A 13,474-nucleotide genomic window follows, 5' to 3' on the forward strand; every position below is an offset into this window, starting at 1 on the left:
ACATCCCATCCGATCCTTTTTGTTTTATTGCATAACGCCGAGACCGCCACGACTTCGTATTCAATTTAAGTTTCTTTCTCGAAAGTCGGATCCAGGGCTTTCTCCCGAGTGGCAACACAATATAACTAAGTTTTCGTGCGGATATTGTCAAAAGAGAAAGTGCGAATGCAAGTCAAAGATGAAATCCTAAACACTGTCATAATTTGATCAACGCGTTTATTTATGGACCTTGTAGAATAGCGGATCTTAAAAACGATGTTGGAATAAAAATGATCGGACTATTGTGTGGTTCTGAGTCAAATCTTGCGAGCATTGTGTCTGGAGAACCTTCACACGAATATTTATCAACTGCTTTTGATGGCGTCTTTTGACAATTAACTCGCTAACTTCTGATCCTTTATTAGAAAGTCTCTTTCAAAAGATCAGTCATAATTCAAGCAGGAACTTTGGCGATATCTAGAAAACATTACGAAGGAGGGGCTACCCCTCCTGGATAAGCCTCTCAACTCATCTGAAACAGATCTATTTACCGTTGTGTTAAACGTCCCGCATCAATAAACTTCGGCCCTAACCCCAACGTGTTGCAGAAACCTAATCTACGCGAAACCCTATCGAGAATCATTAATTAGTTAATTACATACTCACCCATGTTTGAACCGGGTAAAAGGATTGATTCGTCTCTTGACCACGATGTTACACTCACATGTTCTTTAACAAATGCAGGAATCACGCAACCCAAAACTGCCGTATTTCCTGCCAACACGTGAGTATGGTACACCTGGACCTCATAGTGCTGGTTCACCACTGAAAAAGCAAAAATAAAATCAGCTTGAAAACGTAGTCAGTGTTTTATTTCCCCTAGAAATTATTGTATATTTATTCCCGTGCGTTTCCAATATTAAAACAGACATAGAAAAATCAACTGAATAAGTACAGCTTTTGTAAAATTTACCACACAAATTTCGCCGGCGTACAAAATGTTGACATTAAAGTGCAAATAAAACCTGAAAAACAAAGTTAATTTGAAATTATCGAAATACGAAACGTCCATTCAAATTTCACGAGAAAATTTATACTTTGTAAAATTTGATATTGCGAAATTACAGTTGGACGTGTCTATTTCAAATTAAATGAAATATAACTCCATATGATGCCAATAAAACAGAATTACTGGCATATTCGAGCGTTATACGAGCCTGTTATTTTTTTAGGTCACGATTTTAAGAGCGAATCAAAACGATTAATTACACCATGTTATCTTTCAAATGGAGGTGCTTTTTTAATTATTAGACTCGACTCGGACAAAAATCAATAATTTTTTTATCGTTTTGTTTGTTACCCCTATGCAGATTGTCGCACTGGATTTTCCATTTCCTCTTTCTCTCCGAACGAGATTTCAAACCTGTCATGATAGCTTAAGAGTTTTCATTGTACAGCGAGGTTAGGCTGAAATATGAAAGCTGATTCCTTCTAAATCGCATCACGTGAACAGAACAGAAGTCGTCAACGTAAAAACGTAGAATTAGCACTAGCATAGATTGTTGTTTTTGTCATGAAAATTCCCACTCGGAGAATTTTCCAATTTCAGGGGCTTAAAAATGCATGGATTAAACTGGAACAGCCTCTTCACAATTTATTTTCAGTTCGCTCACTGCAGTGATGATTAGTAATGATTTTTTTCAACAAAAACTGCAAATTTTAATATCAGGCTCAGATGGCATCAATCACCGGGAGCAGGTGAAAAAGATCAAGAGACAATGTCATCAATTCATTATCACCAGCCCAACCACCTGCACCCATAAAAACTTTCCCCGAAAAAGAGGTGCATCTGCTGCAGTCGTTTATTAAATTCAGTTCAATTTTTAAAATGATGTTTCATTTTAGATTTATAGCATTGCTACAATTACAATACATCGTAATCTACTTCTATAATTACAACAAAACTGTTCGGAATTATTTTTACATAAAATGGAAGTTCTTTATTGAATTGAAACTGTTGCTTTGTACACTAGTTCAACTTACAAATTTGATTCAAATACGAGCTACGTATTTCGATTAATAATGAGATGTTATATAAGGCATAAATTGGCAATCCAGAACTAGATTTAAAATTAAGATTCACTTCGGAAGACGAAGTGAATTTAAATTCTCTTTCACAGAGGAAGTTCATTTAAATATGACAAATTTATTACAATGATAATTGATACTTTTAGCAACTTTGCTCATAGATATCACATCGAATGTTATACGTGTTATAATCACTAATAATATTTCATGTATTTGTAATTAATTTTTATTCATATTACTTAAAGTATAGTGGGTGGTAGGTTTATCTCTGATAACTAAGCTTAACCTTTGCTCCTGATACTACCCTAATATAGACGTCTGCCCTTTGATCCGGGTAGATATTCTTAATTTGTATTTCTAATAGAAATTATGTATTTGATCTTTGATCCGGATGCGACCCCCATTAGACATTTGGTCTTTAACCCATTTTTATCTGTTAGAACTTATATAAAACCACCACCACCCTGTTATAATTCAATTCCGTTTTTACCATCGTACGTTGCGGTTACCCTGTAAACGTATTTTTGTCGAATATACATTTTAATTAAGTACATTGAGTGTCTCTGTGAGTGCCCATCACTGATTTCCCTTTTTGACGACGACAAGTCCCAAGAAGGTCCCATAACAAAAAAATTGGTGTCAGAAGTGGGATTGGGAACATTTAATTGGAAGATTAGAAGCATTCGATTGGGAGCATTGGAAGATTGAAACCATCGGGATCAACATTCCAAAGAAAACGCAGGATTCTTTCGCGGTAAGCAGAGATTTATTTTTCTTGCTGTTTTTTGTGCTACTTGTTATTGCTTGTTATAATCATGCCTGAAACTCCAACAACTCCAGCAATTCCAGTCCATAATTTCTCTGATATAAGGTCTTTAATACCTGATTCATTTTCGGGAGATCGACGAGATTTTTATGAGTTTCTTCAAAACTGTGAGAACGCTTATAAGTTGTGTGAAGGTACACAAAAAAGTTTAATGCTTGTTTATATTGTGTCAAAACTAAAGGGATCAGCTAGAGCTCAAATTCAGGAAAAAGAATTTACTAATTGGGATGACTTAAAAAATGTTTTAACCGAAGCTTTTTCTGATAATAGAGACTTAACTCAGTTGCTTGAAGATTTAAATAATATTAGACAAAACAGAACGGAATCAGTACATTCATTTCACACTAGGTTAGACCAGATTCGAACTCGTGTTTTAAATGCAATTTCTCTTAAACATAGAGGTGATATAAATTTACAAGGTAGATTAGATTCAATTCGCGAGATGGCTTTACAACGATTCATTCTTCATTCATCAGACGAAATCTCTACAGCTCTTCGTCGTAGTAAACCATCTACATTAGCATCTGCACTTTCGGAAGCTTTATTAGAAGAAAAACATTTGCAAGTTCGAAAAATTAACAATTTTAACTCTGTAAAAATTTGTAACTTCTGCAAAAAACCTGGTCATTTACTTAAAGATTGTCGAACGAGAAAAAAGGGCAACGATAATAACGTGAATTTCAATAATCAAAACGCATCCAGCGCGAGCAATCAAAATTCAAATCAAAATAAAACATGTAATTATTGCAAAAAATCTGGACATTTGATTCACGAATGTCGAAAACGCGAATATAACAATAACAAAAAACGACAAAATCAAACTACAACTTCCCAAGCCGATGTACATTTAAACTCCGTACAGTCCCAGGTAACTGCCGTACCTGTGGACTTACTCTAAATCTTAAATCGGCAAGAAGTCAAAACGAAAATCTAAATGTTTGTAAATGCATTATTAATAATAATAATAATCATCATGAGTCTAAAAATAATCGAGTCGAGAACCCCAATAATCATAAACTAAAAATAGAAAACGTCTTTTTATCTCATAATGATAGTGCCTGTTATTTATCGGTTAATCACCAAAATTTGGATTTCAAATTTCTTGTAGACACAGGGGCAAGTGTAAGTCTAATTAAGGTGGATAAATTACGAAAACTAAAAGGTGTTTTTTATAATCCTCAAGATAAAGTTTCGCTGAACGGTTTGAGTGCAAACGGTTTAGTTGACACAGTCGGTAGCGTATCTTTAGATTTAAATTTCTTTAATCGCAAGATAACGATTAAATTTTACATTGTTAAAGACAATACGAATATTCCATTCGACGGTTTAATTGGCAACGATTTTCTACTAACTCAACAAAAAGCCGAAATCAATTACGAAAAATCTGAATTAAAACTTAAAGATCTGCCATTTCCTTTAAAACTCAGTTTTAATTCAAATGTCAACAATAACTGCTATTATCTTCCACCTCGTTCTGAGACAATAGTTGAAGCTAACATTCTAAATAAAAATATTTCAGAAGGTCTAACTCCTGAAATCAAAATTCTTGACGATGTCTATCTTGCTAAGGCAATTCTGAAAGTTAATGAAAACGGAAAAGCATTAACCACAATTCTTAATTCTTCTAATAAAATAATCAAAATCGAGAAAATCGACTTAGTATTAGAGGAATTCGACAGTCATGCATGTTTCACGATAAACAAAGACTCTGTAAACAAAAGCCAAAATTTAAAAAATAGATCGGATCTATTACAAACCAATTTACGATTGGAACATTTAAATCCAGAAGAGAAATTTACACTCATGGATCTCTGTAAATCATATGACGATATCTTTTATCTTCCGGGTGATAATTTAACGCATACGGAAACGGTTCAACACGAAATAATAACAACAAATGTAAAACCGATTTCATCCAAAATCTATCGTTATCCAAAAGTTCACGAAATCGAAGTTGAAAATCAGATAAATCAAATGCTAAAAGACAATATAATCAGACCATCAAAGAGTCCATACAACAGCCCACTTTGGGTTGTGCCTAAAACTAGAACAGACACTTCAGGTAAACGTAAATGGCGCATTGTAACAGATTATCGTCAACTTAATAATTTCACAGTAGGCGATTCCTTTCCAATTCCAAATATAGACCATATTTTGGATCAGTTGGGACATAGTAAATATTTCACTACTCTAGACTTAGCAATGGGATTTAATCAAATATTAGTAAGACCTGAAGACGTCAATAAAACAGCTTTTTCAACACCTAATGGGCATTACGAATATCTTCGCATGCCTTTCGGACTAAAAAATGCACCTGCAACTTTTAGTAGATTAATGAAATCAGTATTAACTGGTCTTGAAGGAAGTCAATGCTTCACATATTTAGACGACATCATAATATATGCCTCTTCATTACAGGAACATAACGACAAATTGCAAAACGTTTTCGAACGGTTAAGAACAAACAATTTAAAATTACAACCCGACAAATGCGAATTTTTACATAAGGAAATCTCATATTTGGGTCATGTTATTACTGATAATGGCGTAAAACCAAATCCTGAAAAGATTCGTGCAATTGTCGACTATCCTACACCTGTCGATCAAAAATCGACTAAACAATTTCTCGGTTTAATGGGATATTATAGAAAATTTGTTAAAGACTTTTCGTCTATTGCAAAACCATTAACAACTTTGTTAAAAAAGGGTGTAAAATTTGTTTGGAATACAGAACAAGAAAACGCTTTCCAGCATTTCAAAAATGCCTTAATAAATGAACCAATTTTGCAATATCCTGATTACACGAAACCTTTTATTTTAACTACGGACGCTTCAAATTACGCGATAGGCGCTGTTTTATCACAAGGTGAGCTAGGTAAAGACTTACCAATCTCATTCGCGTCTCGTACACTCAATAAGGCTGAAACTAACTACAGTACAACAGAAAAAGAATTACTTGCGATTGTTTGGGCTACAAAACACTTTCGACCATACCTCTATGGCCAAAAATTTGTAATCATCACTGATCATCGACCATTAACTTGGTTATTCAATTGTAGAGATCCGTCTTCGCGACTCATACGTTGGCGCTTAAAATTAGAGGAATACGACTACGAAATTCATTACAAACCGGGTCGTATAAATTCAAATGCTGACGCTCTTTCAAGAAACCCCATAATGATGATAAACAACGAATCATATGATGATTTTATTCGTTTTCATTATCAAAATCAAGATTTAATCGAAATCAATCACATTCGCGAAAAACCATTTTCCAAATTTCCAAACGCTTTCTTCATTTCAAAAGACCTTAATCAAAATAACAAATATTTTAATTCAATCTCTGAACGTTATGATTTAAACTTAATTCCTCACGAAATCGACAGTTATGATACAATAACTTTGAAGAATGATCAGACGCAACAAACTACATTTTTAATGATATCACATCTTAACCACTTTGACGTACCATCCTATAAAGATGTCTTTTATAGTTTGCTCAATTTGAGAAAGAAAATTCGGGAAGCTAACTTAAGAAAAATTTTCATTGAAAATCCACGATTACTAAATAAGAAATTTAAAATAGATTTAATACACGAAATGATTCATTATATTTTCAATCAGACTGATGTTGAAGTTTCCATAACTGACCGTTGCAAATTAGAGCCAAAAGACGAAGAAGAAATTAACAACATTTTGAAAGAAAATCATTGTACTGCCATCGCAGGACATCGGGGATTTTTCAAAACGTATCAGATAATCAAAGAAATATACAAATGGAAAAACATGAAAAAGGACATACGAAAATTTATAAAAAGTTGTAAAGATTGTCAGTTAAACAAAACAAATCGTCACCCTCTTAAAGCACCGATGGAAATAACTTCCACCGCAACTCAACCATTTGAAAAATTATTTCTCGATATCGTAGGTCCATTACCTATCACCGAAAGTAATAATCGATTCATCCTAACTCTTCAAGACGATTTAACAAAATTTTCATACGCATATCCAATTCCAAATCATGAAGCTCAGCAGATTGCTGAAAAATTATGCGAATTCATCATGATTTTCGGCATACCTAAATCGATTGTAACCGATAACTCCACTGATTTTACCTCTAATTTGATTAAAGAAGTTAATAAACTTTTCAAGATCCGTCACATTACTACTTCACCATATCATCCACAAAGCAATGGAGCTCTAGAACGTTCACATTCCACACTTAAAGATTACCTCAAACACTTTATTAACAAAACACAAACCGATTGGGATAAGTTTGTATCAAGTGCCATGTTTTCGTATAACACATCAATTCACACAACAACTAAATTTACTCCATTTGAGCTAGTTTTCGGAAATAAAGCTATTTTACCACAAACAGTAACTTCTTCACCAGAATTCAGATATAGTTATGATGACTACCATCAACAATTAAAACTCCGACTAAACAAAACATTCGAAATTGCCCGCGAAAATTCAGGAAAAAGCAAAGAAAAATCCAAAATTAGATATGACAGAAATTCGCACGACTATAATTTTAAGAAAGATGATTTGGTACTTATCCAAGATAGAGCAAATAAGCCAGGATATAGTAAAAAACTATCACCGACTTATAAAGGTCCCTATAAAATAGAAAAAATTAATCCAAACCAAACAGTCGTCGTAATTATTAAGAAACAACGGAAAACATATCACAAAAATCTATTGAAACCATTTGTTTCAGATTAGGAACAAAACAACCAGTACTAATATGCTCAAATATCTCATCATCATTATCCTTTTTAACCATTTTCCAATATCTATTTTTTGTCTTAATTCCCATAAAGTCACGCAGCTTCCTAAAAATGCCGGAATATATTACCAAAACTTGGGACATGTCAAAACATATAACAGCTTTCTATCGTTATTGTCTTATACAAATCTCACATTTTCACATGAAAAGCTTACTTTAATTGAAAAAGTTTATGTTGATAGTCTAGATTTATGCGACCGGTGCGAAAACCATAATGGACAAAGGATTACATGTAGAAAATCTTTAGCCTTTTTAAAAATTCAAATTTCCCAGGTTTACAAGAAATTCGAAACTATTTTGCATTTAACTGACCACACACTTAAAGTCACACGTAAGCGTCGAGGTGTCATTGACGGTATATCTACCGGTATGAAATGGCTGTTTGGCACACCAGACGCAAATGATGCAAAATTCTATTCAGAATCCATTACGGCTTTACAAGACAAGCATCGCGAAACAATAAATTTAATGCGACAACAGGTTCATGTTTTGACTTCTGCCATAGTAAATTATAACAGCTCTGTTCAGTCTCTTAAATCAAATGAAAATAAGCTCAATGATAACATTAATAAATTCAACTCGTTTAGTAAATCAGTATCGGAAAATATTAACAATATCGTATCAGCTCAAGCTGTTCTTAATCATCTAACTTTATTGGAAGAACTAATTGTCGAGCTAAATGAAGAATGCGACACAATAATATCTTCAATATTATTTGCAAAGCAAAATATTCTACATCCATTCATTGTCACTCCGACCGATTTTAAGAATGAACTAAGTAACATCAAACTTAAATCGAATACTCAACTTCCAATTCCTCTAGATCAAGAATTTAAAATTCACAATTATTTTGCATTAAGTAAAATTTCAGTAATTTATGATAATGATATTCTAATTTATGTTATCAGAATTCCTTTAGTAGATAACATTAGATACTTTTTATATAAATTAATTCCTCTCCCTTCACCATCAAATCATTCGACTGTCTATTCCTATATCAATCCTAGTTTTTCCTTTCTAATGATGAGCATTACAAGGACGCACTACGGACAGTTGGAAGATCTCTCTGTTTGCTTGGAACTGCCGAATTCCGAATATCTTTGTCCAAGACCTGTCATACGTCTAACGTCACAACAACCAATCTGCGAAGTGAAACTTAGAGTTGAAGATGTCCAGTCCATACCTGAAGATTGTATGACAAGAACCATCAAGGCAAACATCGAAGTTTGGCATCAATTATCTAGTAATCAATGGTTATATGCTATGAGCCATGCAACACCAGCTACGATCTCATGCGACTCTGATTTCGAAAACGCCATCGAAATTACGTTCAAAGATGTTGGAATTTTGGAATTGGCACCTCACTGTCACTGCTACACGATGACTACAAACTTGGTTGCTTCATCCAATATTTCCCACAACTTCACGAACTACATTCCACATGTCGACATCAATTCCGACGATTGCTGTGTAGAAAATCAGAAGATTTTGGTAGCTTCGCAAATGGATCCTATTCACATCGACAGCAATAATTTGGACGAACTTCGGCATGCGAACCTCAAACTTCAAAAGTTCGATGACGCCCTGGAAACCGAGATGAACAACTCCTTTGGCAGTCATCAGTACTTCAACTTTTTCGGATTCTCGATCGCAGTGCTTTTCGTTCTCGTTGTCGTATTCTCTATCTGCTGCTGCATATCGAGATACTGCTGCGATTGCACCTGGATTCCTTGTGTCGGACGGTTTCTCCCAAAGAAATGTTCTGGAAAACTTCTGTCCAACTTTTGGGTACCTCGAAATAGACGTGACTCCATTGCACTGTCTGTCCACACTGGAGAACGTTTCGAAACAACTACAAGTCCAGCGGTTCCAATGGAAGAAAACAATGAACAAACTCCTGTTATTAGTAATCCTTATAATTTGCGATCAAGAAATAGTAGTTTATCTAAATTGTAAATTTTGTAGGTATATCAAAACTCTTAGGGAGGAAGAGTGTTATAATCACTAATAATATTTCATGTATTTGTAATTAATTTTTATTCATATTACTTAAAGTATAGTGGGTGGTAGGTTTATCTCTGATAACTAAGCTTAACCTTTGCTCCTGATACTACCCTAATATAGACGTCTGCCCTTTGATCCGGGTAGATATTCTTAATTTGTATTTCTAATAGAAATTATGTATTTGATCTTTGATCCGGATGCGACCCCCATTAGACATTTGGTCTTTAACCCATTTTTATCTGTTAGAACTTATATAAAACCACCACCACCCTGTTATAATTTAATTCCGTTTTTACCATCGTACGTTGCGGTTACCCTGTAAACGTATTTTTGTCGAATATACATTTTAATTAAGTACATTGAGTGTCTCTGTGAGTGCCCATCACTGATTTCCCTTTTTGACGACGACAAGTCCCAAGAAGGTCCCATAACATACGCTAAAATTGTTTATTTCTGTTTTTATGAAATTTGTTCCACAAATAAGTGAGATATTGACCAGATTTACATAGTTTTACCAGGAAAAATTTATTTTCGAAAAAACCATTCAGGAATTCAGGAAAATGTGAGAGCGTTTTTTTACAAACAAAAAGCTATGGCGAAGAACGCATATCTGTATCTGCCGTAGTTTCCAAGATTTTGTGTTTAGATATTTCCGGACCGTTAAAATTTTGGACCTCTGGCGGCAACTTGAAATTTCAATTAGTTACAACTCAGTCATTTGTTGGCGTATGTGAAAAATTAGTCCAGTTTTGGATTTTGCGCGAAATTCTGTGTTAAGTGAGCAACAATAACTTTGCTTTACAAAGCAACGAAATATTGATGAAATCGGTTTACAGACGGTCTTTTTGGGGTGATTTTCAAGAACTTTTAAAACTGTTAAAAAAATAAATATTCAAAAAAATTCGTCGTTTAGTAGAAAATTTTTCACCGAAAAATCGACCATCGAATTTTGGTACATGTGATTATTTTGCGTATCAAATGTGTTCCTATAATTTATATATACAGGGTATTTTTGAAATACACCACCAAAAATTAAACACGGTTCTTGGCAGGCTTAAGGAATCGAATTGACTTTTTTTTAGTTTTTTCTAACGATATAAAAAACCACATTTTACCACTTACTTTTAACACCACTGATGAAAGTATCCACCTAAAACAACAAACCTTGGATTGTTGTTAAGCAATCAAAATTGTAATCTTTAATCCAGTGGCGAACTGTCAATTTTGACCAAATACTCGATTAATTTTATTTCAAAAACGAAGAAAATCTAAATTCAAAATAAAAATTGCAAAACTGAACGATCTAGAAACATCTAAGGAAAATGAGTTTTATTCCTTTAGTAGTTTTAGAATCTAAGAATCCCGTTGGAACTTTCTTTTAAATAGTTCAAGAAAACAAACTCAAAGATTTTTAACAACTTTGCTCAAATGCGTCCATATTTTCGTGAATTTTATTAGATGTTAAAGATCAGAACCAAAATTTTGAAGGTGGAAAACTGTTCATCTACCAAGATAAACTGTTATATTTTTCAAGCTTAATGTTGGAAAAAGTTAATTACGCCCGCATCAAACGTGCGTTCATTTTTAAGTATTCCTTTGTCTACTACATCAAAAGAATATTTATTTAGCAATCCAACAATCTGTTTTAAGGGGCACAGTATATTATGGTGGTAGATTGTAAATGAAGATCTTTTATTGATCAGAAATTTGTGTTAATCACATCTTAATGGAAGGCACAAATTGGAGTTTACTTTGGTGAACATGTTACTGTAGTGTCCCATATAAACAGTGAAGATACAATGTAAACTTACAAAGATTAATGTAAGTTACATGTATAGGACATAATTTACATAGCCGTCACAAATGCCAAAGTATGTAATTCCATATACATCAGCTGATGACAGCGTAATTTAGTATCTCTCACGAAACAGCACTTACACTGTATTAACATTGACGTCTTACCCTCACAGCAGTGAGGTAATATTTTAAACAGATAGGGCACTAATTTATAATTTTGATTTAGTGTTCTTGTAAACAATGTAGATGCTATAAATGAAAAATGAGTGAGTTTGGGAGTAATATTTTTTAGGAATCGTAAGAATTTGGGGTGTGATTAAAAGTAGGGAAAGGGTGTTTATCCATAATGTATATTGACACGCTAGACAATTTGTGCAGCGAGCTATAGCGGAAGCTACATGCATATTTATGCCGGTTCTCTTCGACTTTCTATTTACATTTTTTCATATTCCGTGTTTATCGGATCTTTGTCAACCGAAAAGTGGGTGGAAACAGGGGTGAGATATAATTCACCCCACTTTTAATAACTCTCGATTATCTGTCTCGGTCCCACCAGTATCGTTGACAATACCCTCATAACTCCTGAAGATGTTTCATTTGATAATTTCCACACCGACAACTAAAGAAGGTGTCTCAATTCCTTGGCGGTGTTTTGTGCTATTGCTGTTTTATTTAAATAAATATTTGATGGCGTGAAGATTCCGCCTGGCGGGCAAAAATTACTCAACAAGGGTCGTAAAATCGGCAGCATGGTACATCCTCCCGTCAAATTACCGGATCGATGGCATGGAGAAATACGTACACACGAGCCGTCTGTTTCAATCGGAGCTTCATCAATCTCTTTGGCGATCTAGCGCCCGGGAAGGGCATTCATTCGAACCCATTCAAACATGAATTTCGCACATTTGTCTCGGTGCAGCCGTGGGTTGATCCTTCCAGCAGACAACCATGCTAGCTCGCTGGCCGACTTCAAAGGAACCAACCGAACACCAATTCCGCTTGATTATAATAATAATAAAAAACGAGGAATGCATCCAAGGCCTTTGAAAGTCCACTGCAATTTTCTTATTGATCGATCATTCGAGGAAAACATCCTGACAGAGTCGGTGTATTTCAACTGTGTGGAAAAAATAGACGCATCTACAATTTTTAAGGTTTTGAATGGATATCGGTCCACTTCAGACCTTGGATTTGGCTGCACAATTGTCAATTTGATTTTGAATGGCGTTTTTTGATTTTGAACCAACGTATGGGGGTGGCAGGTGTCCCTGCTTTCCCCCGGCAAATCCAAGCGTTGAGAGATCCTCCTGACAGGACTAAAGGGTTCGTTCGAGGACAAAGGCATGGTAAAATTCCCATTGTTATTATGCAAAATCGTTTGGTTCGTGTATTGGTGAACAATTACAGCTTCCAGCTTTGTATACCTATTCCGCTCTCCAGTTGTGGCGTAGCCTCTGTAAATCGATACCAATCCATTTTCAAATAATAGGCGTAAGTGTAAATCAAACCCAGATAAATTCGAGGATTCTTCAGTCACCCCGTGAAGCTAAATAATTAAAGCCGCTTGATGAATGTAAGCTTTTTTTTATCAAGCCTAAAAGACGTAAAGATTCTATTAAATTATAAATAGCTGTTGTGTGGGGTAGGCAATTGCTTAGGAAAGGATGTCTCACGTCGCGGCGGCAATAAACACTCGTAACTCAATATTTTATGCATGCTGACGCACACGTGGATGTCGGAACGAGTATTCATTGTTTTATATTATGGACTAGGAAAGCCGGGATTTTCCTCAAAATATCACTTTAGATATAAAGAAAGTTTTTATTTCTTCACTATCCCACAACAAAAGGCTTCCTAAAAAAATATTAACCAGTTACGCGAACAATCCAAACAAAAATTGAACTTCATCAACGCTCAAATCTGGGATATATGATTTACTAGATCAATAGCTCAATCAGTGGCTCAGCTGGCGATGCGTTGATCCAGCA

At 34.6% G+C, this 13,474-nt stretch overlaps 1 protein-coding gene across 2 annotated transcripts in view; it reads right to left on the bottom strand.

Annotated features, from left to right (window-relative positions):
* Dscam3 (Down syndrome cell adhesion molecule 3) overlaps positions 1 to 13,474 on the bottom strand; it is a 70,328-nt gene that overhangs the window by 17,815 nt on the left and 39,039 nt on the right. For both annotated transcript variants that reach the window (XM_088046881.1, XM_088046882.1), the window contains exon 5: positions 646 to 804. In XM_088046881.1, coding sequence (XP_087903007.1) covers positions 646 to 804 — 159 coding nt within the window. The remainder of the gene's footprint in view (positions 1 to 645; positions 805 to 13,474) is intronic.

The sequence above is a fragment of the Gnatocerus cornutus genome, chromosome 10 (assembly GCF_029298725.1).
Source record: "Gnatocerus cornutus isolate USDA-ARS CGAHR chromosome 10, icGnaCorn1.1, whole genome shotgun sequence".
NCBI classification, from domain to species: domain Eukaryota; kingdom Metazoa; phylum Arthropoda; class Insecta; order Coleoptera; family Tenebrionidae; genus Gnatocerus; species Gnatocerus cornutus.